Genomic DNA, 26727 nt, shown 5'->3' with positions numbered 1-26727 from the left:
CAATGTGCTGTGCATGTGAGATTATTCTCATTAAGTATAGAATTTTTATTTTTGAATGAGAACATTTACACAATAATATGAATAAATAGCCGTATTTTAGAAAATCTACGTTCATTTTTATTTATTTATTTTAATGTTAATTGTTTATACAAAACTGAATTTGTTATCCTTTTTTATTGAAATGCTACTTCGCATTCCATTTTGTGTTCTTTAGATGATGTCGATTTCTTTTTTTCTGAAAAAAACTTTTGCAGCTGTGCTTTAGTTATAAATGGGTCTCCTTCCGCCTTCCTCAAATAATAAAACAGGCCAAGTAAAGGTTTATTTTTAGGGATGTATGCGATTTATTTATTAGAGACAAGTACCGTTGATTAGTTCTTGGAGTACAATTTCATAAAGTTTATTTCTACAAATTGTCTAACAACTTATGTAAGCATAACCGAAATACTAAAAAATAATTTGCCAAATGCTGTATGTACACGAAATAACATTCAGTTGGTGTGCCCCCCTAGCTTCTTACACTTGCATAAACTTGATGGGGCGGCACACATAGTACCCTTTAACTAGTTTGATTATTACCTAGTTATATCTTATCACACATAATTGTCAAATTAACTTTAAGGGCGCTTTGGGCTGCCCACGCAACGGGTGGTTCTTTTTGGGGACAATGATGGTAATCTATTCACTTGGGAGGAATATGGCGAGAAAAAGACATTTTTAAATTGGTTTTGCCTAATGAAATGTATCCGTTTGCGGCGATCGAGGCTCGAAACTAGAGCTGCAGTAAGACCAGTATGGACTTCGAGAATTCAGAGACGGGACCGGAGGTACTGGTGGCGAGGACGGCGTATCGGGGGATTCTGTCTCCTCCAATGTCCGATTGGGGTGAACAAATCCCGTTAACGTATTTGGCACAGTATGTGTTGTTATGACTTCGGCAGTCGGCGGTGAAAACCCCATGCTGGATCCAGGTGGGGAGGATGTTGTGTGGTCAACGTGCGTACTTGATGGGGTAGCATGTATATGTACTTGTGTATTGGATGTGGAGGGGTGTATGAGGGATTGCTGAGCAGGATATGGAGGATGATGTTGGTGGTGAGGAACTTTGTACGCTCCAAGCATACCAATGGTAGAGGATGCATCACAACCCTGTGCCTGTGATTGGCACGCTATCATAAGGCCATGGAAATCGAACTTGTACGCGTATCGCTTACCATGCACTTTCGTCATAATATTTTTATCATAGTAGTATCTGAAAATAAAAGAAAAGAAGGTTTATATACTACTGTAGATTAAGGGACAGAGAAGAGCAATTTCAACTCGAATTTTTTTCAGTTAAATGTTTATTCCATAATATAAGATCGCTAAACGCTGGTAACTGGGTTGTTCCCATGTCTATGTTTTGGCTCTGCAATGTCTCTTCCATGGCATGTGTTCAGGCACACAGAAAGCCCAACAGACAAACAATTGTAAAAATAAATTATGCTAATGAGATTTCAAATTGAAAAAATAATAATTTCGTCTGACGTAAATAATTTTTTTCATTTTGGGCAAAAATTAAAAAATGATAAAAGCATGAACAGTACCATGGTATAATTATTACAGGTAACAGCAAGCCCCAGCTAATTGACTTTATAGTAATACTGGTGTCAAACTCGATATGCCGTTTTGTGATTTAATTCCATTTCTTGATATGCAATAGGTATACTCATGGTAGAATTACAAGGTAACCCTTTCAGGCCAGCTGGTATCAATTTGATATGTCAAAAAGTTGTTGTAATTTGAAGTCGCCTTCATTTACACATAAGAAGATTGTTGCATGATTTCAAACTTTAACAATGCTATTGATGGAAAATCGAGATTTTACGTTTTTATAGAGTATGAGGGAAAAAGTGTATATTCAACATATGGTAGGCATAGGTAATATGGAGATCTAAAATTCGTGGATATTTGAAATAAGTGAAACAGGGAATCAATTTCATATAGGAGATAAACCTATACATGGAATTTCATCATCTTATTTGTACGGATTTTCAACTATGTTACACACTATTGACAGTGAAAGGTGAATGATTCCAAAGCATACTGGATTGGTTTGGGGAACAAAACATTGGCAATTTTTGGGGTGTGATTAAATATTGAAATAATTTTTTTATTTCAAATTGTTCGAATGTATTAAAGTTATCTATGCATAAAAGACTTCCTGTCTGCTATACATTTCATAGCTAAGCAAATAATATGCGTGGACTCACAGTAGACTCAGCCCCCTGTATCTTCTGCAATCTTTGATCCATATCTTAAGTAAGCCTGAGGAGTAAATATACCCTAAAGTACCTTTTAGGTAACATGTCACTACAGCGAGAAAGCTGACGATGTAGCAAAAAAGGGTACACCCCAGAACCACCACAAAACCTAATTTTAAAGCATCAAAAATAATTTTCCGGATATTTTCTTATGTTTGTTTTTTGATTGTTGAAAATATTTAGCAAATTCTACTGTTGGGCAAATTTTAAAAACTGTCAATATAATATTATTTTTGTTTGTTTACGGAAAAATAGTTGTCGCCTATAACACATCAACTAGCGAAAAACGTCCTTGTCAGTAAACATTGCAAGAAATTTCCGGCAAATTGGAAAACTTTATTACCATTAATACATACAATGGTAAAATTTGAAATAAGACTGTCCATCTCTGCATTTTCTGTTATTTACTTGTCAAATCAGGTCCCCATTTCTAATTTCTGTGTATACAATGGATTTATAAATATGAATTTTGACAATGAGATGTTGTCAAATGATTGCTTGACTTTACCTTCTAAATACTACCATGATGCATACAAAAGCAAGTTCGAAAAAATGGTACTGTCAAAACAGAATTTTGTAATTAAACATATGTTAAAACAAGTGAGCAAAGGCTACAGTCGAGCGGGGCCGACCGTTGAATACCCTACAACACTATAATAAACGATACAGTTTATATAGGCGAGATACTCGGAAGAATTCCACAAGATATTGTGACAAATAATAAAAGAAAACCATAAGGTTTCGTTCTCTAATTTTCGAATAATAGCAATTTTAACTAATTTGCTCATTTCCAATTTATTGGAAGATGTTGCACGTAAATGGTCTTCCTAGATCTGGAACCAATATTTCCCAAACACTTATAATCTCTCAGAAGTGGCAAAAGATTAACATTTATTATTGATTTTTGACTGAAACGCGTCTGTATGAGATACACACATTTGACTATATTCTTCAACGAAATCAGCGTTAACGACATAGTCAGAAGTGCGTCTTTCCTGTATTTGTGAATTCTCCAAAAAGTCACTGGAATGGACATTTTTCGTATTTTGTCTACAAAAGTTGGCAAACTATTTCACACATTGAATATTTTTGGATGGCCATCCAAAACTGCTTGGCTTTTTGCAATGCCCGTAACCCCCATTCAAATGTGCGTGAGGATCGGGCAATAATTACGACCTGCTGACAATTTTGAAGTTTTTTGGTCCATTTCAACCCCTAAATATATGGCGATCATCTCCAAAAAGAGTAGACTTCTATTCTGACCCTCATCTGATCCCCATGCAAAATTTCGTTAGGATCGTGCCATAAATGCGATCTGTATATGATATTCTGATATCCTAACTACTTAGTTTTGTTAGCTATAGAAATATTACCAAATGTTTAATTCAAAATGAAAATATTCCAAAAATGTGACAAAATTGAAAAAATATAAGAAAATGTTACAAAATCAATATTTTCATCTTTAGAGAGATATTTTTATGCGATTTTTTAGACGTTGTTTCTTTCCTGCCAAGAGGCCATTCTGAATTAATGAGAACTGTCGAAATCAGTTCAAACGTTCTCGACATATAAGAGATCTTTCAAGCATATCTTCTTTGATAGACATATATATATATAGCACATATTTTGCTATATATCCGTTTTGTTGGATGTTAACATCAATGTAAAGATCAGGAGTAACCTTGTCATGGCTTTGTGATTTCGCCGCGATTTAAAATATTCGCGGTTTAATGAAAAAATTTGAATTTTTTCAACCCAAATTGGTAGGCTTCTTCCCCGCCCTAAACTCTAGCTACATGCGAAGTTCCGCGTCGATTAGTCTATAATTGCGACCTGTATAGCTACTGCAAAATCCGACATTTTTTCAGTTTTTGGTCCATTTCGACCCCTAAATATTATGCGATCATCTCCAAAAGAAATAGGGTTCTATTCTGACCCTAGCACCACCTCCATTCTAAATTTCGTGATTACAAATTAACATGGACAGACGGACAGACGGACGGACGGACATACATATCAAGATCGACTCAACTCGGTGAGATAGGAAGATCCATATATACTTTCCTATGTGGGCTTTGTGATTTCGCCGCGATTTAAAATATTCGCGGTTTAATGAAAAATTTTGAATTTTTTCAACACAAAAGATATGGTCTATTTTACCCGCTAAATATTAACCGATGGCCACCCAAATTGGTAGGCTTCTTCCCCGCCCTAAACTCTAGCTACATGCGAAGTTCCGCGTCGATTAGTCTATAATTGCGACCTGTATAGCTACTGCAAAATCCGACATTTTTTCAGTTTTTGGTCCATTTCTACCCCTAAATATTATGCGATCATCTCCAAAAGAAATAGGGTTCTATTCTGACCCTAGCACCACCTCCAGTCTAAATTTCGTGATTACAAATTAACATGGACAGACGGACAGACGGACGGACGGACATACATATCAAGATCGACTCAACTCGGCGAGATAGTAAGACCCATATATACTTTCCTATGTGGGAAATCAATATTTCGATGTGTTACATAATTTTTGGCCCAATCAAACTTATAATACCCCCAACACATAGTGTTGTAGGGTATAAATATTCATTTCGTGACCAAAATATAAGAAATGTAAAACTTATGAAATATTTTTGTGTAATCTTCCATTTTAATAGATTCCGCCTCCTGTGTGTGAATAGACTTTGGTCAAATGCACAGCTTTGAAAAAAGCAAAACTTTTCTTTTATGCGTAAACGCTGTTTATTAAATATAAAATTAAAATCAATATTCACTTGGAACAAAACAAAGCAAAATGCCATTGTTCTTATTTAGGTTGCCGTCACTGTACAGAGGAGATAACCGTGCATCTCTCTTGCTTACTGTGCGTTAGTTTGCACATCGCTTCGTGCGCACTCTGTTTCTTATGATTACAAACGTGTGTATGAATGTTAACTTACCGCAAAGCTCTGCTGAGTTTATCATAGTTCATGTTCGGTTTCGCCTTTCGCTCTCCCCACAGCTTTGCTACCATATCAGGGTCGACCAACTTGAATTCGCCATTTGTTCCCTCCCACGCTATGTAGTTGTTTTTCGACGAATCGCCAAGCAGCTCAAGCAAGAATTGCCACAACTGTATCTGCCCCGAACCTTGAACAACCAATCGGTGTGAAGCGGCATTTAAAAGCTGATACGGATCTGTGCAACGAAAATATAAAATTAAAATACGTATTTCCCATATACATATGTATGTACATAGAGAACATCGTAGACTCGAATAAAATATTTCAATCATAGTAAGTAAGTATAAATAAAATGAAATATTCTCATGAATGTTTTTATACAAAGGAACAATTATTTCAAAATAGTCTCATTCCAAATAACGATTTCCAGCTATGCATTTTCCGTAATTTACCTTGTCAAATTTAACCAACTCTGTAGTGGGATTCTAGGAAACTCAAAAAGTTAATTAGAGAATTCCACTACTGATTTGTAAATACCCATGGAACAGATTAATGAATATATATGGAGAAAAGGCGACAATACATAAAGCGCTTTTTTGAGTGGCTTAAGTCATCGGCTGGCTTCTTCGTAAAAGAACAAAGGAGCGTAGGGTTAACAAGTGTAAATTATGCTTAAGTCATCGGCTGGCTTCTTCGTAAAAGAACAAAGGAGCGTAGGGTTAACAAGTGTAAATTATGCTTAAGTCATCGGCTGGCTTCTTCGTAAAAGAGCAAAGGAGCGTAGGGTTAACAAGTGTAAATTATGGACCGAAATTGACCTAAGTCAACTATAAACTCCTTTCGTCTTTCACGAAGGAGACAGCCGATGACTTAACCCAGTAAAAAACACTTTTTATGTATTCTCACCTAAAGATTACCTTGAAAACTCTACCAAGACAACTGCCAATACCTTTTCAAATTATTTAAACAATTTTGGTCGGTGCCTTTAAGACAATAATATGACTTATTCCGCTTCCAATTCGAAACTGTAAGTCTTTTATATAAATAAATAAATATTTTTATAAGTAAATAATATTTTTATAAATTAATTATCTGAAATGTTTTTTTTTTAGCAAAAAAGCATATTGTTTGGTGTAAAATCTGTCAATAGAAACCTATGATTTTAGATCCAATAAAAGTACACATGTATACTCTTAATCAGTGAAAAATTCAAACTGTAAATTTTTTATATAAATAAATAAATAATTGTTATTTTTATAAATAAATAATATTTTTATAAATTAATTATCTTAAATGTTTTTTTACCAAAAACTCGATTTAAAGCATATTGTTTGGTATGTGTAAAATCTGTCAACAGAAACCTACGAATTTTAGATCCAACAAAAGTACACATGTATACTCTTAATCAGTGAAAAACTCAAATTTGATTTGGTCATGTCCGCCAGATTTCTATACGAATGTAAGGTAAGAACAATTATTGTTAAATAACATTAGGGAAGTTTGATGGTAGAAAGTAATACAAACGTCACACGAAAAAAGAAAAATGAACGTAAACCAAGTCAAACAAGGATAAAAAACGAGCTTCTAAAACTTTTTGAACTGACCGGTCTTGAATCCTTCAACTACGACCACAAAAAATTATATCTTAGCTCTGAACATGGAAGAATTAAAAAGGTCATTTCAATTGCCAAATTAGTAATTGCAACTAGTCATCTATCATTGACGGCGTTACCTAAAATTCGACGAAATAATGCGCTACATAAATATTCAACCTAATCCCTCCATAAAATACGCTAGGCCCATACCTTTAAATCTACCAACTAATATCGTAAAAATTGCACGGTATAATTATTACAGGTAACAGCAAGTTTCAGCTGATTTGACTCTATAGTAATACTAGTGTCAAACTCGATATGACGTTTTGTGATTTAATTTCATTTCTTGATATACAATAGGTGTACCCTTTTTTGATATAAAATGTCACTGAGGGGCAATGCAAAAAATGTTTTATGCCTAATAATAGAAAAAATCGCCGTTGTACAGGGGAATGATGTGAAAGCATTAAAATTACATATTTTAAGAACTATTCTTCTGCATTTTAAATTCAATAATCCAAATTCCAAACATTAATATTTTTGAAATTAAAATAGTTTATTGAAAATTAATTGTCTTGTTTACATTTTTGGACATGTAACTCTGACACTTGTGTTACGTTCAAAAACAAATTTGTATGTGGTTGTTGTCACGATTGTTGTATAACAACACTTGCTGTTACGTGTATAATTCTACCATGTAAAAAAGGATACTTGTTAAAATTTCCCCAATTGTTATTTTTTAGTTGCAAACATTTGCGTTTTTTGTATTATGCGTTTCTATTTTCAACACTCCTAAAATAAATTGTCCAAGTGTCAATGTTGAAATTGTTCAAAATCGAAATTTTCGTACTCTTGACATATTTCAGTAACATTCATATGTTTAACTTGGGTGGCTAAAAACTTCGACGGAGTATGTCGAATTTTAGGTAACGATCATGGTATATTTGTTAAAGGTAGCAACAACCCCGAGCTGATAGTAGTGTCAAATTCGATATGACATTTTTTGATATTTAATTCTATTTTTGACACACAAAAGGTATACACTTTTGTATATAAAATTTAACTACAGTAACAATGCGAATATTTTTTACCCAATAATAGAAAAAAATTATACTTTAACAAACACCAACAGCGATGGTGCGGAAATCTTTTTCGCGGCAAAGTAACAGCGGCACCACATTAGGTAATATAACTGTATGTTTCATATTTCCTAAAATTGCAAAATGTAGAATACTTTATGCATATATGCAGTTTGGTTTCAGTTTGATGAAAGGGGTGTTGCGTTGCTCACAATTTTCTAGTGATTGCTGAAGTATTGAGAGATTTGGACCTACAGATTAAAAGTACACATTCAGGGGAATGATATGCAATCATTAAAATTAAATATTTTAAGAAGTATTATTCTGCATTTAAAAGTTAACATTTTTGAAATTAAAATAATTTATTGAAAATTAATTATTTTATCTAGATTTTTAGACACATAACAAATCAAATAACAAATCAAATTTGTATGTGGTTGTTGTTAAGTTTTTTAATTTTTTTTTTGATCTGATCAGGTGAAATGAATATTTTCTCTATTCTTGGATCCACATTGGTACTGCAATATTATTTATGTTCCCAAACAATAACTAATTAAAAACTGAAAATAGGGCATTTCCTAATAATGTCAGTGGCACCTTCTAAAAATCGTGTCGAAAAAGGACAGTCACAGTTTTTCATCAAATAAGATGCGTTTTAATATTCCGTGTTCTCGTTATGTAAGTTCTCTAATCTCAAAATTATATAATTTTGTTATAACCCCTGTATAAACATAGCTCTAGATTTGAAGTATTTTGGAGGTTTCAAATTTTGGTTAACACGGCAAAAAGCTATAATGTAAAGGTACTATTAATTATGACTCAATAATAAACCTTGTTGAACTTCAAAGAAACAACAACAATTAACAATAGAAATTAAAAAACAAGTAAACCCCATTTAGTTCGGCCGGGTCGAGCTATTAATGCCCTCCGACATTTAGAAAAGAAAAAAAATATATATATAAGAGTATCTGAATTCAAACGTGTTCTACTTTAAACTACAAATATCAGTAAGGCAGTTTGGATAATGCTGTTAAACTTTTCAAAAAACCATAAAGCGAATGAAGCCGCTTTATGGGGGCCATATCAAAATAGATAATATTATACTACAAGGATTTTTATCTATTGTTATAGGATTATGAAAATACCGAATATCGGCAGGCATCGTTATAAGTGCCCTGTAGGAAAGCATGGACTTAAATATCCAATGTTCTGCCACAGGAGCTAGGACTCATTATGAACTACAAATACCAATTTTTAGACAAATCTGGCCTCATCAGATCTACTCAGAATTTCATGCTGATCATGAATATATACATACTTTATGTGGTCTACGACAAATATTTAGACATGTTACGAACGGATGTATACCCCCTTTTTCAAGGTGGAGGGTATATATAAGATCCCATTCTTAAAAATTTAGCCTTTTCATGTTGCAAATATTAACATTTTTTATTATTTGCTGGTATTTTCAACTTTAAAAAAAGTTCTGTTAAAGTTGAAAATGTACATTTGGCTATTAGGAGAATGCAGAACACACCAATTCTGGAACACACCAAATATTATTATTAATTATATATTACCAGCTGACCCGGACCGCGTTGCTGACCCATAGTATTAGTGTTTAATGCATATTTTTAGGAAACTAATATAACTTGTAAACGTTTAGCTCTTCCTCTTAAAAAAGCATACGTTTTTATAAAAATTCTGGCTACAAATTTGGGGTTTTAATTGTTTAAGCTTAATGATAGTTTCCTTGTTTTGTGATTTATTTTTGTATTCCTTTCAACACATTTAATTAAGGGGCACAATGCACTTGGGTATATATTTTCGATTTGTTTATAGTTTTCGTCACTGCAAAAATGTCAATAGATTCACATAATGGTATTTTTTAAGTGTTTCAAATTCTCTGGCTACATGACTTTAATTTAACTATCAAAAATAAGGTGCCATCGATTTATAGATGTTAAGGTCCCCAGAAGGTATGTAAAATAGCAGAAATATTTGTTGTTGTCCAATCGTCATTTGCAATTGCGATAGAGGTCGCTGTATTCAATATGAGTCTTCGAAACTTTGTACAGGCTTTTATATTATTCTAAGGATGATTGAAGTTATAAAAGGTATATATTGGTCCTCATTTAGATATAGCTCTCAAATAATATTATCTTCTAATATCCTTCGACCAAATGTGGTCTAGTTTGGCATTTGATGATTTCAGTACAGTTAAATCTAGTCCTTTAATACTGGTTCCACCCATATAACTTGCCAATTTGAGGTATTTTGAAGGATTCAAAGTATTTTCGAGGTTATGAATCCATTATCAGAAACATTGCAGCAAAAGTCAAATTTAAGATTTATTTCCTATTCACCGGTACCTACTTTTTTCGTTATATCATCGTACTTAATTACGTTTTTAGACTTCAATTATTAGTATTATACAAAGGCCTTTTGAATTCGTAACTTTTAGAAGACCACTTTTGTCAACCTTGTGTATTCTAGATTAGGGTAAAATCCTATGTCCTATAAATCGCAATTGAGGCGCAATATTTATGTTAGTCTATGAACCTTAATACAATATTCCTAGGATGATTGGAAAATAACATTCTTGTTTAACTTTAATATTACCACAAAGCATTAGTCCTTCTTCATGTTTATGTTACAATTTCTACCGTAAGAACTCTAATTTGATCGCGATTTGTTCGGAATTTTTTTAATAAGAATTTTCAACTGCAATGTTTTTCTGAAAGAATTCTACACACAATTCTATATCAAAAAGCAACTTTCGATTTTTTCAGTTTCGTGATTTTTCCAGAGGCCCAAAATGTAATTAAAAATAACCGAAAAAAAAAATCGGCCCAGCCGCTTTCAAATTACATATGTGTAACTATACTTTTTTACACAATTTTTATACATATAGATTTAAAGAAATAGTCGTCGGCAGTTCCACTGACTCAAATAAATAATTTGGGTTTGAGGGAGAGTCAACAGTACCACGTATACTAACTTTCAAACAGATATCTTCAACTGATTGCAGACTGAGTTACCAACGAACGACAATTGATTTATATACATATAGATTGTAATTGAAAAGTAGGCGTGGTCAGTTCTTCAGCCCCAAATAACTAATAATTTTCAAACCGATATCTCCATTGAAATGGCGGGTGTAAAAATAGACTTGGTCAATTTTTTTTTCTAAAAAAACCAACCAACGTTTGCCAAAATTGATTTTTATATATATAGAAGATAGATTAATTTTTTAACAATGCTTGAGAAACAATAAATTCTATTGGTAAGAATAGAATTATATTTCAGACTTTCAGACATTTTCAAACAAACTGCAGAAATTCAATTGGTTTTTAAAGCATACGATTGAAGTGAAATATTTGGGAAGGAAGCAGTTTTCGCACCATCCGCGTTAGCGTTTTGTAAAGTTTAAATGTATTTTTCAATTATAAGGGGAATAAATTTGTATTAAAATAGTTGTGGGGTAGTTGCAGTCCTCCTCAAAAATAGTATTTATTGGATATTGTAAGGCAATTTTTGCTTGAAAACATCATCTTGGCCCCACGGAAATGGTTTCGAAAGGCATTTCTGTCTAGGTCAACGACCTCTTTCAATGAACAATCGATGAGGTCATATTTCAAATAAGGCACAAAATACTTTATTGGAAATTGTATCCGACCGAGTCAATCTTATAAAAGTTGTGGTGTTTTCTTTATTTTTGAAGAAAAAAAACTTACTTAAAGTTATCGTCAAAATACTTGTGTGGTCGTCGTTAAAAATATTAATATTGTTGTCCGTCTTTGTGCAACCGATACACGACCCAACAAGAGCGTGCGACCGTATGGGAGCTTGGGCAAAAGTATGTAGCGAATTTTACACTAATATTACAGCAGAGCAAAATCAGCAGAGTTTTGCTGACACCTTATAGTAATTGTACCAAGGCCAATTGTTGGATACTTTAAAAGTCTTTTTGGCATAATACGACTCAAGTACTTGATAAAAAATTCGGCAATCCTTCAAAATAAACTTTTCAGCCAAACAGAAGCTGGCAGTCGGGAAAAACTGTATTAAGGGAACGCCACCAAATGTTTGATGTATCGCTACCTGGGAAATATTCTAAAGTGCACATATATTTTTTGTATGTTGATCTAGACCAGTTCAAAAAAAAAACTATCACAGTTCTGTAAAAATCAATTGACGAACCATTAAAAAGTACAGATCGCATTGTAGCGGTATGATGATGATGATGTGGTGTGTGCATTTGGTAATGGGGATGATGATGATGATGAGAGGGGGGCGGGGCCTGCATGCGAACTCCATATCGACGGTTTATATCCTCGGAAAGGCGCCACATAACGCCCACATCAACACTGACGCTCATTGTTAACAACACTTAGTGTTTATAAAGACTGTTTAATTCCGCGGCAATTCGGTTAAACAAAGATTTAAATGAATATTTATTTCAACACTGAAACTAGTCAAACGGGGCAGACTTCTCAACCGAGCACGTCCGTTGCGTTGAAGGATTCTCTGATAACTGGCATTGCTGTAAATGTTCATTTCCTTCGAACATGAAATTAAACAACAGGAGTTCAAACCGATGGTGGGAGGTAACAGAATGAAAGCGAGAGGCCATGGAATTCGCCGCAGATTCAGGTTGACAATAAATAAACACATATAAATACACGAACACTAAAGCTGATGCTCCAATCTTATCACAACTCAAACTAAAATACCGATTGCGCATGCACGGTTGAACTCCCTAATTCTCATCTTACATTTTGTTTCACTTGACGTATATTATTACTACTATCACTAGTTCCCATATGCTTATAATGATATCTTAGAAACTCAAAATAAACGGACCGATCATAGGACGAGAGATTTATGGTCAAAAATATTCTTTTTTTTATTAAAGTTGGTATTTGTCAATACAAGACATCGTTCACGTACAGCGCCATATAATGGTGGCTTCCGATATTTTGTACTTTTATGATTTAAAACAAACCTTTGAACATAAATATCAGGTACCGTTAGAATAGAGGACCTCTTCACCCATACTTTTATATTCCAAATGGCGGTAGGTTTTAAAACAACCAGGTCGAACTTAACTTATTTGTTATTTCTTTATTATTATGATCAACACTTCCCGATTTGATGATTTTTTGATGTTCAATCCTATTGACTACCAATGGATCCCAGAGAGAGAAAGAGAGCATAATGCATGTCTAAGTGCATTTTTATACCCTACAACACTTTGTGTTGGTGGTATTATAAGTTTAATTGGGCCAAAAATTATGTAACACATCGAAATATTGGTTTCCCATATAGGAAAGTACATACGGATCTTCCTATCTCGCCGAGCTGAGTCGATCTAGCTATGTATGCCGTCCGTCCGTCTGTCCGTCCATGTTAATTTGTAATCACGCTACAGGTCGCAATTATGGCCCGATTATCACGAAATTTAAAATGGAGTTGGGGTTAGGGTCAGAATAGAACCCTATTGTGGTTGGAGATAATCGCATAATATTTAGGGGTCGAAACGGACCAAAAACTGAAAAAAATCCTGATTTTGCAGTTGTTCTACCGGACGCAACTATAGACCAATCGACGCGGAAGTTAGCATGGGGCTAGAGCTTAGGGCTGGGCAGAATTCTTGCAATTTTGATGGTCATCGGGTAATATTTAGAGGGTGAAATAGACCATAACATTTGTGTTAAATAAAAGTCATATTTCCGATTAAACTGCGAATATTTTTAATCCTGGCGAAATCACAAATAGACGAACAGGTCACTTCTGACCGTTACGTAGATGCCAGTAGGAAATATATCGGATATATATAGCGAAATATATACAATGTGTATATACAATGGAAGGGGATGTTAGATAGAATGCTTATATCTCAAGAATGGCTGTACCGATTTTGACAATTTTTGTCAATTCAGAATGCCCTCCTGACATAAAAGTATAAAATTTAAAAAATCGCATAAAAAGATGCCAATAACGATGTTAATATAGATTTTTGTAGTATTTTGTGACATATTTTTATTTATTCATATTTTTATCGCATGCGATTTTTATACCCCACAACACTATGTGTTGGGGGTATTATAAGTTTGATTGGGCCAAAAATTATGTAACACCTCGAAATATTGATTTCCCACATAGGAAAGTATATATGGATCTTCCTAGGTCGCCGAGCTGAGTCGATCTAGCTATGTATGTCCGTCCGTCAGTCCGTCTGTCCATGTTAATTTGTAATCACTCTACAGGTCGCAATTATGGCTCGATCTTCACGAAATTAAGAATGGAGGTGGGGATAGTGACAGAATAGAACCCTATTTCTTTTGGAGATGATCGCATAATATCTAGGGGTTGAAATGGGCTAAAAACTGGAAAATTTCCTGATTTTGCAGCTGCTCTACAGGTCGCAATTATAGACCAATCGAAGCGGAAGTTGGTATGGTTCTAGAGCTTAGGGCTTGCAGAAGACTTCCAATTTTGATGGTCATCGGGTAATATTTAGTGCGTGAAATAGGCCATAACATTTATGTTAAATAAAAGTCGAATTTCCATTAATCCGCGAATATTTTTAATCCCGGCAAAATCATAAAAAGACGAACAGGTCAATTCTGACCGTTACGTAGATACCGATAGTAAATATTTCGGATATAGCGGAATATACACAATACATTTATACAAAGGAAGGAGATGTTAGCTAAAATGCTTATACCTCAAGAATTGCTGGACCGATTTTGACAAATTTAGTAAATTCAGAATCCCCTCTTGGCGTAAAATAATAAAATCTAAAAAAATCGCATAAAAAGATGTCAATAATGACGTTAATATGGATTTTGTAGTATTTTGTGACATTTTTTTATTTTTTATCGCATGCGATTTTTTCGTTTTGACTTATAAAATTGAAGAATACATTTGATAATATTTTTTATTTTACAACACAAGTTGGGGTTATTATATGTAGATTGCAATTATCCTCACGAAAAAAGGTACGACTATAGCTTTTGCTTACTTGTTTCATTATGACTTATAATATTAAATAGTACATTTTGTAATATTTTTTCACTTCACCACACAGTTTGGGGTTATTATATACATATTGCAATTATCGTCCGATCCTCACGAAAATTTTCATTAGGGTAGGATAAGGCTCAGAAGGGCTAGGCCTATTGTTTTCAAAGATGTCCGCAATATATTTAGAGGTTGAAAATGATCAACATTTAAAAATGTTCCTGATTTTGCAGCCGTTATAAAGGTCACACATAGAAACCATAGGACATGAAATCTCGCATGAAGTTAGAGAATTAGGACAGCGGGTGGTACTTTTGTGTGATACTGTGTGTGTGGTACTTTTGTGTGAAAAAATATCAACATTACTTACAGATGATGTCCGAAATCCGAAATGTCAGAAAAGGCGAACTCTGGCCTTTTTATACTGATTTCGTTGACGAATATATTCAAATATCGTAGACAAACAAATCATAAATTTTGAGATACAGAGGGGACTTTTGCCTTGAAGATGATCGCAAAATATTTAGGGGTTTAAATGAACCAAAACAGCCAATTGAATCTACACGCCTGAGAAGAGAGTTACGGACAGGGAAGAATTCTAGCAATTTGGATGACCATCGTGCAGTAAAATCCGCACGGCGGAGTGGGTAAACTGTACGACGGAGTCCGTAAATGTTGGGCATTTTTGATTATATTTAGCACATTTCGTGTGAAATTGTTTTGAATACCTAACAACACGGAGTACATTAAAATTGGGCAAATGCGCCCCGACAACAAGCTAATGGTAACATCTGGGAACGGCTCTATTACATCATTTAATCACGAAATCTTCCAAAACGGATTTGGACATAAGGGGGCTTCTAATATATTGTAGTGTTGTAGGGTGTCACATGGTCGGCCCCGCACGACTATAGCCTTTGCTTACTTGTTTTCCATTGAGCTGTTTTCCGATCTCGAGCTTATATCCAATGATAACTCTCTGAATTCAATTTATAACTGCTCTGAAGCCATAATACGCATTCAAAAAGGTTCATAGTTCATAGAATGAAGTCAAGGTAGAGCGAAGCTATCAATTGATTTATTTATTTAGAAAATATTCAAAATCATATCACAAAAACGTTGTAGTAAGCATTTTGATTACAATTACAACACTTTTTGTGGCGAATGAAATCTTTAGAGATATATAGATCCGTTCCCCTTTGTATTTTTTGTTTATTTATTCAAAATCAATGCAACACGTTGTTTTGTCTATTTAATACAAAACAACTACTTGCAACCCTTACCCACTAAGCATACCTTATCTTTGTTGTACTATGGTATGATCTGCTTCACATAAAATATGCATAGTGGTGAAGGATAACATATAGGTCTTAGGGTAACATGTAGACCTTTATATACAGCTTAATCTTTAAAATATTAATTTCATTTGGAAGGACACTGTTAATTGGCATTTTCTAACAATTGTTGCAAGTTGTTACTGGAAGTCGGCTGTTCTGCAAAAAAAAAACGATACAGGAGGGAAATTTTGAGAGTTCTTTTATTGAGAGTTTGCAAATTTTGCCTGGATAAGCCGCTTGCAAAAATTTTATTTTTTTATTTCTTTTTATGCGGGAACAAAATTGTTGGTTGTGACAAATCAGCTGATTGCTTAGACGTTTTTGCGTTAGCGCTGTTTTTGTACTGAAGGCATTTCTTTTAATTGAAAGAACCTGCGGGCCTATTATGTAGGTTATAAAGGACAGTCAATAGTGCCCTTTTAACTACTAAATAAACAACATTGCTATTCGCTAACTTTTTTAGATTGGCCCGATCGTACTGCGAAAAGCAAAAGTTGTCGATTAGATTAGGTCAACTGATATCATCAGTATCACAGACCAATGAATGTCAATGGTTAGTATAAGATACGAGAAAAATCTACAATACTTTGAAACAGGAGGAATATTGCAAAATAACATAAAAATATTGCAGTACAATTCTTTAAAACTTTTTTGATAATTTCTGCAAGTACATAGGGTACATAACAGGGTAGAAGAATACAGGTAGTCACATCAATACAGCTGCTGGGACAATAAACTGTCAAACTAATTTTGAAATTAACAAATTTGAATGAAAAGTTATGTAAATTCGTTAAAATTTTTAGAAAAATTAATATCATAAGAATCTCCGACTGGTCGGTCGAACATACGGCTTTTTTACTTGTTTTGTAATGTGTTGCTACTTCTTGGCGCAGCTCATTGATGCAAGGCAAGGCTGAAATTTTCGGTGCTATTGCTGATTTGGCAATTAAATTAACATGTCAAAGGACAATGGATTATCATATCTGATTTGCGTATAAGCAATGGATTTATGAATATACATTTCGACAATGAGGTATGCCAAAGGTATAAGTTTCAATAAGTTGTAAACATATGATTCTTAATTCAAATAATATTATCTAGCCCAACTGAAATCCAATTTTGCTGTGAAATGAAGTTACTGTGATTTTATTAGAAATTCCCCACCATGGTGAAATGATTCATATTTCCCAAATAGACAAGCTCAATACCTTCAAGACAACCTAATAGGATCACTGAAAATTAAAAAAGAGTAAAAAATGCATATTTTAAATTTTCTATTTGCACCACATTTCCACATCTTGTTCATAATTCCTTTGTATTTTCCACACACGAAAATAAAACAAAGTTCAATCATTGTTGAAATTGTTCAACATTGACGTATTTCAATAACATTCATATCAATACATGTGTTCAACTTCAGTGGTGAAAAACGTCGAAGGCGTACGCCAGGTTTTAGGTAGCGGTGTTACCGTTGGTGTTTGAAAACCCACGTTCTAATACTCCCGAAACCCTAATGAGTAAATCGGGTGAGTCTCACTGGAAGAACATTCAAGCCATATGATTTGTGGGGTTGAAGGCACTATTTTTCTACACTTCAAATTGCCCAACATACCAAAATAGCTTGAGAATAATCTTACACGCTTAGAATAATCAAAATTTATTATTTTTGGTACGTTGGGTGTTCACTCCGTAATAAAGGCTGTATTTTCTTATTCGACACTCTATTTCATTTCGGTCTCTGCCCAGTTTGTATGTATGTTTCAAAAGAGTTAGATTGTAAAATGCCCTTTCATAGCAGCTTCGATTGAAATCTTTATTTGGTTGCCACTTTGGCGTTAATCGTGCCCAAGAGTATTCGAAATCAAAGACTTATTGACTTTGCGGTCAGCTGGCAGGTCTCAAATGTCCATCCCTCGCATACACTACCGTGTGTACGTGAAGATCTTCGGATTCCGATTACCTTGAAATATATTACAGGTCATTGATTTCGCATCCTTTTGAAAATGGACGAAACAAAAACATTTCCTCATTAAGTGATAAGAAACTTCCTATTCGGTCGTATATAAGTGCGAAAATGGGAAGGGGTGGGTGGGCAACACATACTCACAATGTGTCTGAACGAGCTTGCAAGCGATGGGCTCTGTTAAAGATATATCAAATTGAATTAAGATATAATGGTGGAAATGGCTCATATTGCCGGTTTTCTCAGTAACTTCTATTGCTGATGGGGGTGTGATTATCCTCTATGACCCAAAAACACACTACGCGGCGGAACAACATTTCAAAGGTGTTTAAAAGTTATTAACTTTTAAGTTCGTCTCACGAAGGCAATAAAAGATTTCCGAGTATAAATAACTCACTCCGCCAAAGCCTCGCAACATGTTCGCCGCACGCATTGCTAGCTTAACTTCTCCAACGAAAGGAATGGGATGCCTCGAACAGCTAAAGTGATGAACTGTAATAAACGATGTAAATATGATAATTTCTCACAGGATGTGGTATCTAATAAAAATCACAGTAATCCCCTGGATGCTTCAGAGGGGAAACAGATTCATTGAATTCCGTTGGCAAACAACGGAATCACAAACAAACAGCAGGGGTCACTGAGCCAGGGCATGTCATGACTTTTTGTGCATTTATCTCTTGTTTATCATTGTTTTCTCTCCAAATGTGTAGAGGGGTGGTATTGTGAGGTGGTGGATGGGAAAGTGCTGGAGTTGAATATAAAGTTGAGGAACTCCTGCAAGTGCATTAAGAAATATAATTAAATCACAATTTCAGGGAATGCTTCTTTATACCTTCAACAACTTCATAGTACTACCAATTACATTCCGACACATAGAGTACATGCACCTGAATAATGGTGAGAATACATAAAACGCTCTTTTGACTGACAACTCCTTTTTTGTGTGTTGAAAAAAGTAAAGAATTATACAAAAAATATGAAGAAAATGGAAAATATAACAATTGAGATAAATTTGAAAATTATAATTTTTTAAGACGTTTATTGTTGGTCGATTTAAAGATATGAACGTCCTGACGTATTAAGATAATACGGATGCCCAAAAAACTTAACAAATTGGGGAAGTTGAATATTTGTGCACGCTACGTCGAATTTTAGGTAACGCTGTGAAAATAAATTTCATTTGAAAAATGACATGGTGGAACAACGAATAGAGACAGCATAAACTTCAAATAAACTTCAAAATGTCAACCCCGGGTATATTGTAGTAGGCCTCCTTGGCGAACTAAAATATACCCTGCTTCATTTTGATATACTTACTCGGTTCATTATCGCTTAACATTGGGCTAGTTTCTCTGCCGGTGGCATTGTGAAGTGTCCAAGCAAAATGCTTGGCGAACAGAATACCTCCATGCCGCGAACCTGCACAAACCCAAAAATCAGCTCGGCTCATCGCACAAAGTTCAGTCCCTGATGTTGGGAACCTAGATATGTCCGGCTCCGGTTCAATATCAAATTGTTCCGTCATCCATTTTACCCAAGCTGCTATGTGACTGGCCTCCCAAACACGTGGATCTACTGGAACTTCCACGGGTGATAATGGAGGTGGTGTATGCTCTCGAATCCTTATTCCAGGATCTGATTTTTTCGCAGGTGATTTTTTCGGAAGAAAAACATGTAGTCCAGATAGTGCAGTTTTATTAAGCTGGATGCTGCACTCGCTGGGGGTAGTCGGCTGAACAGTTTCTATGCGGGCACTATGGCAAGTAGGTTTTACGTTCAGAATACTTTCATTAGTGGAATTATATTCAGTGATAGTTATGGCATTTTTATTAGCGACATCTGACGTTTCGCGCCGGTCTTCTATTTCACTTTCAACAGAATCGGCATGCATTGATATTAACCGAACTTCAAGCAGGCCTATTAACGAGTTGTCCATATATTTTCTGATGTAAAAACTACAAATACTGACCACCATCAACAAGTTCTCACTATTCACGAAAATATTGAAAGTCATATTTTTCAATTTGAATATGTATTCCAGTGGACAGGATTTTGACATTCTGTCGTTCTTATTTTCAATGCCGCTAACTTTTCACTAAAGTTCACACTACTCTGACACCTTAATACACACACACATATATATATCATGAGAATAGAACCGGCATTTTTGGTTAAAATTGTTCAACACAAAATTACTGGGAATGATTCACACTAATGTGGCTAGGAATTCCGCGAATTAAACGACGTTTGCGTTACGGATGGACGTAGGACATTCTCACGGTGGTATGAATCATACACGGTCATTCGGATTTGGCCGATCTACGTATCTCGTCGTGGCCGTCGCTCTGACCAAAGTTAGCGTATCTGTACGTATTGCAATTATTGAATGTTTGAAGAACGATTATTATTATTTTTTATGTTTGATTTATATTTGACTGAAAGCACGAAAAGACGTTACAAAGCGAAAAAAATTTATTTTTACGACGACTCTCCGCCGGTCGACGACGACCGAACCGTGTGCGTGTTCACTGGTGGGTTGCACAAGCGAATATGATTTCTTAGCACAAACAAACACGTTGTTTACCCGGCAGAGAAAGAGAGAAGAAATTTATCAATGAAATGATCAGTGAACGTTCTCGTTGGATACAATTCATTCATAAGTAGTCTCTCAAACAATGATAAGTATAGACCGTAGCCACTGTTGCCACATTTACGTAAATATAGGTGCTTTCTTTTTATATACCTCCAAATCAGCACATAAAATGAGTTGGCGGAAAATGATATCTAGGAAAATGTTGATAGCTGTTCATGGTACTATTATTACAGGTAGCAGCAAACCCCTGCTGATTTGACTCTATAGTAATTCTAGTGTCAAGTTCGATATAACGTTTTGTGATTTAATTTCTTGACATACCATAGGTATTCACTGTTTTGGTATTAAATTCCACTGCGGGGCAATGTGACCATATTTTTTGCCTAATAATAGATCAATTCGCTGTTATACTTAACCAAACGCCACCGGCGATTGTGCGGACACTTTTTTCGCAGCACAACATAATTTAAAACAGTCGAATATTTTATGTTTCCTAAAATTGCAAAATGTAGAATACTTTATGTATATATGCATTTTATTTCAGTTTGCAAGGGATGTTGCTTTTTCCACGATTTTCTAGCGATTGCTTGAAGTGTTGAGGGATTTGGACCCACAACTAAAAACAATGCATTCAGGGGTATGATATGAAAGCATTACAATTAAATATTTTAAGAGCTATTCCCCTGCATTTTAAATTTAACTATCCAACATTTTTGAAATAAAAATGGTTTATTGAAAATTAATTGTTTTGTTTACATTTTTCGACATATAACTCTGACACTTGTATTACGTACAAAAACAAATTTGTATGTGGTTGTTGTTACGTTTATTGTACAACGACACTTGCTGCTACCTGTATTATTCTATGAAATATTCTCGAAAATTTATACAGATTTTTACGTTATTACATTATTAACAAAAATGGATAAGGAAAATTTGAGTGAAGGTGAAAAATAAATAATTTAAGAGCGGATTATGAGCTATTTTAAGATTTGCGTCACAGTTGTTTTTATGGATCAGCTTTTATCTTACAAATGTTTTGCAGAATGCTATTTGTTTTCCCTTTGCAAATCGTATTTTTCCTCACCAACTACTTACTGACTAAACGTTACTGGGCAAGCAAACGAACAGGCTTATTGTATATCATATGTAATATTAACCTGTATAATTTTCTTCAAGTAATTGTGAAATGTCGATATAAATAAAGAAGGTATTTATAGGAATCTGACCTCGAGCTCAAACATTTATTCAATTAATTGCTATTTTGTTCCTAATTTAGATCATATCAAAAAGGGAAAATCGGTTATCGTAGTTAAACGTTTTAAACTCTTGCAGTTCTGGAACAGACCAATAATCGTAGAAATTTTGTGTATGTGGTTACGTATATGTATACAGCTCATTGCGAGACAAAAGTGAAACGTAAAACGTCAAAATTAAAACAACGAGATCACCACAAAAAGAGACAAAGCACGTAAAATGTAGTTTTAAAACATGGACTTTTGCCATAAGCCGTTACAATATTCAAATGCGAAACTTAGAAAAAAAGGTTAATAATGTAGCTAAAATCATCAAAATGCTGAATATCGGGAGGTACCGTTATACGGGGGCCTTACGAAGGCGTGGATCTGCACAGACAATCTGCTGTGATAGGCTGTAGCGTCCATTGCGAACATCAAATACCAGACTTGAAACAATTCTGGTGAATAATGTCGCTAAAATTATAAAAACACCGAATATCGGGAGGTACCCTTATATGGGGGCTATACGAAGACGTGAACCTGCATAGACAATTTTCTGTCTTAGGCTGAAGTATTTATTATGAATTTCAAATACCAAATTTAAAACAATTTCGGTGAATAATGTCGCTAAAATCATCAAAATACCGAATATCGGGTGGTACCGTTATACGAGGGCCAAACGAAGACGTGGAGCTGCACAGACAATTTTCTGTTTTAGGCTAAGATATCTATTATGAATTTCAAATACCAACTTGAAACAATTCCGGTGAATAATGTCGCTAAAATCATCAAAACACCGAATATCGGAAGGTACCCTTATATGGGGGCTATATGAGGATGTGGACCTACACAGACAAACTGCTGTCATAGGCTGTAGCACCCATTACGAACATCAAATACCAATTTTTAAAGAGCTCTGATGAATATTGTCGCTAAAATTATCAAATACCGAATATCGGGAAGTACCGTTATATGGGGGCTATACCAAAACGTGGACCTACATGGCCCATTTTCAATACCAAAAGTTCTGCAGACATGATATACACTTGAGTAAAATCAATCTAATTCGTTCGGAAGTTAGAGTGATTTCCACAGACGGACAAACGGACGGACATCGCTAAATCGACATAGAATTTCATGCCGATCAAGAATATATATACTTTGTGGGGTCTAAAATGTATATTTCGAGGTGTTACAAACGGCATGACAAACTCCATACTATGGTGGAGGGTATAGAAAATCAAAAAAGAAAATGATCGAAATAAGGAATAATTTACTTCTTTGCAAGTTTAATCTTCAAAATAAAACAATTTGGTTTTAGTTTTACAAAATTATGCCACTTATACCATTATGCGTAAATAGTTAATTATAATAATCAGTTGTTGCATTATTTTTTATTCGGAAATTATATTACTGATCTGGCAAATGAACAAAATTAAAAGAAAAAAAGCAAAACCATCCGACATTGTATGAACAACTCTCCTGTTTTAAATACGAAGGTGTATATTGACATAAACACCAGAAAAAAATTTAACAGGCCACCTTGACGGCAAAGGTAAAATAATAATTATTCTCACGATTTGTAATGTTATGTTACTATTTGATTTTCGAAGCCAACAATTAAAAAGCATTTCGCAATCCAATACCTTATACATTTATTGATGTAAAGGTACTTTATCGTTAAAATCAAAATGTTTCACAAGTGTTTGAAATATAAAGGGTAACCCTCAATCCCACAAGTTGTAGTATTTCTTATTTTGTTGCGTCCCAACTCATACAATTGAGTGAGAGCAAACCAATGCAGAGCAAAAGTGGTCATGCTGTACGTCACCAAACAGACGGTATACAACTATTAGGTGGTTCAACGATGACTCACACACTCTTGGAGATTCCCCATGGTATGCTTAGGCTAATAACAATGTCATCGTCATAGCGTCTCACTGTTGCGTAGTCATCTTTCGTGGAATTTGAAATGAGTGAGTTTTGTCTTTCTGTGCTCCCGCTTATGCTTACGTTTAGAAGTTACAATTTCAATCACCTGGCAATAATAAAAAGGACTATAAGCGAATGAAACATAATTGCTCAGCTCCATAACTGCATGAATATAAAAGTTGTTATTACGATAACCAATTTCCTTTTATGATATCAAAAAAAAAAAACAGGTTCTTTTCCAGTACCTGCAAGAATCTACTAGTTTTGCAATTTGTTTCGATATAACAAAGGGAGATTCAGTTATCGTAGTATTTTGTATTTTTCTATTTTTAAATTCAGCTGGAGAGACACTTGTCAAACATTTTTTCTGCCGATATGAACATTTTGAAAATATTGCATCTTTTGTTTCCAGATTTGAAATGAAGTTACCTTTATTTCATTGTACAAATTGCATCTTAGTACTGAGAGTGATTTGAATGGAACAAAGAAAAAAATCTTTGTTCGCTCATAAAATTTTGTGTGGGGATTTAATTAATTTTTTTAATTAATGGTCGAACAAGGAATAGAGAGCGAATCACGCACCATGTGAACTTAGCATTACACTCTGTAGTTCTGGAACAGACCAATATAGATTTATATTAGATGTGTTCCAGAACCTACAAATTAGTACTTATTCTGCTACAATGCGTTCCCGTACTCCAAAAACTAGCAAAACTTGCAGCTCTCTCGAGTAAAAAAATGGCGCGGGTGTGCACATTTCTGCTTGTTTTAGCTACTTGAATTTGGTCGAGCAGAAATGTGCAAATTGTAAATTTAATATTTAATTGGCAGGGCTAACAAGGTTGAAAAATGTATTGGTACATTCCAATGTTCGCACCATCACAACAAAATAAGAAAAATATCAACTTAAAACTAAAGGAAAACTAATATTTGTCGTACAAAAAACAAAAAAGAAAATATGAAGCAACTGATGTATTCACTTTGAATGACTCCAGCATTGAAGAGGACTCGCCGAATGAGGAATTAGGTTACTAATATTATTATAGATTATTAATTTTAACTTAAGGCTTCAATACTAATTTTTTTAAATTTGGCGTCCTTTTCAGTAAGTTTCACCAGTCCGATTAGACTGTTTTCTTTTGGAATTTTGAATGTTGATTTTGAGCCAACTAAATGAGAATGGCATTTCGTACTGTTCTCTCTTCTGCTAGTTTTACTATTAAAAAAGTACTGGAACACACAACTATATTTGCTCTGTTCCAGAACCTACAAGCATGTAAAAATGTCATTTAACATGATAACTAAATTGTGGACTCTTCGAAAAAAATCGAAAAAATTCGAATTAGAGATATCGTAAATGTCGTTCGGGGATAAGCGTAAAAATATGATATTTGACAGTCAAAAACAATTCCAAAATAGTTCAAACTTAACCAAAATCTGTAATTTTCAAACAGAAAAGTGATTTAAAAGAAATAACATAGTTTCTATCGGTAGATCTTATAGCGCGTTAATACTATTAATATTAATCCAATGGGTTTGATAGATCTATGATCAAACACCAATGGTACAATAAGGAGTTGGAACAGTTTTGTAAAACTAAGTAAATACAGCCCTGAGGCTATGTCCGCTTCCTGTCAGAGTATTTCCATTTATCATTTCAATTATATTTTTCAAAACAATCATGGTAAAATTAAAAAGGTAAAGTCATTTCAAATAAGCGTTCCCATGTGCATAGGAAGCTGGTTCCCATCTCTGATTTGCGTATGTACAATGGATTTATAAATAAACATTTAACAATGAGATGTCAAAAGAATAATTTTGAAAAAATTCAACATATGATTGCATGATTTACCTTCTAATTCTACCATGAAAACAATAAATACATACAAAAATTTGCAGAATTAGCTAAAAGCCAGCAAAAGGAAATTCTTTGGTTTATTAGAATTTTATTTTTATAATTCTAATTAATTTATTAAAGGCATTTTTCACTAGAAACTAATAAGGCTCACTCAGAGAATATTTTACTTAAAATTTACATATTTGGAGCACAAATTTTACTGTTACAGTGCGTTTACATATAAATTACCTTACCATTACCTTTACTTCAAAAAAAATCCTCTGAAGTTGGTTAACCCTACAAAAAGTTCTAATGCAACACACGATACAGCAGTTGATACAGCATGGAGGTTAGCCAAGTTGTATGCTTCGCCACAAACGATACAACTTTGTGTACAACTTCACTTTTTGAAGAGTTTATTTGAGTTAAGATGATTACTCAAAAGATTTATTTATTATTATTTTTTTAATCTATTTTTATAATATTATATTCAGAAAAATCATACATTTGATCAGGTTTGTGTTGTTTGAGAAAGGAAACCCGTTTCAAACCGAAAAGTCAAGTCAATTTTTGTGGGAATTGCATCGATAAAATATTAATTTCCACTCATTGTAAAATTAAGGAGGTAAAGTCATTTCAAATAAGCATACCATCTCTGCTTTTCCTGTAATTGCCTTGTCAAATTTCGCTTCATAAAACTAAGTTTCCATCTCTGATCTGTGTATTACAATAAATTTATAAATACCTATTTTGACAATGAGATGCTGTCAAACGATTTATTTGAATAATTTGTAACCATATGTTTGCATGACTTCACCTTCTTGATTCTACATGATTTCACTTCATAAATTGTAATTTCCACTACAGGTTTTC

General features: G+C 34.1%; 1 protein-coding gene across 2 annotated transcripts; it reads right to left on the bottom strand.

Moving 5' to 3' along the window:
• Nucleotides 1-314: 314 nt before the first annotated feature.
• Nucleotides 315-20824, bottom strand: LOC101900415 (DNA-binding protein D-ETS-6). 2 transcript variants are annotated; one of them, XM_011298283.3, is made up of 3 exons: nucleotides 19572-20824; nucleotides 5246-5483; nucleotides 315-1252 (listed from the first exon to the last, which is right to left on the bottom strand). In XM_011298283.3, the coding sequence occupies exons 1-3, from the start codon at nucleotides 20311-20313 to the stop codon at nucleotides 733-735; spliced, it is 1500 nt and encodes a 499-aa protein (XP_011296585.3). In that variant the 5' UTR covers nucleotides 20314-20824; the 3' UTR covers nucleotides 315-732. The 2 variants fall into 2 exon arrangements, with proteins under 2 accessions (XP_011296585.3, XP_058977351.1); XM_059121368.1 differs by lacking the exon at nucleotides 19572-20824 and adding an exon at nucleotides 12126-12412.
• Nucleotides 20825-26727: the final 5903 nt, after the last annotated feature.

The sequence above is a fragment of the Musca domestica genome, unplaced genomic scaffold (genome assembly GCF_030504385.1).
Source record: "Musca domestica strain aabys unplaced genomic scaffold, Musca_domestica.polishedcontigs.V.1.1 19, whole genome shotgun sequence".
Taxonomy (NCBI): domain Eukaryota; kingdom Metazoa; phylum Arthropoda; class Insecta; order Diptera; family Muscidae; genus Musca; species Musca domestica.
Note: the sequence above shows the minus strand (reverse complement) of the source record. Positions and strands in the feature narration are given on the sequence as shown.

Coding starts and splice junctions, on each gene's coding strand:
- LOC101900415 (XM_011298283.3), bottom strand. CDS start 20,313: ATGTCAAAATCCTGTCCACTGGAATACATATTCAAATTGAAAAATATG. Junction 5,484..19,571: donor GTTAAGCGATAATGAACCGA/GTAAGTATATCA, acceptor TTCGTTGCACAG/ATCCGTATCAGCTTTTAAAT. Junction 1,253..5,245: donor AAACTCAGCAGAGCTTTGCG/GTAAGTTAACAT, acceptor TTTTATTTTCAG/ATACTACTATGATAAAAATA.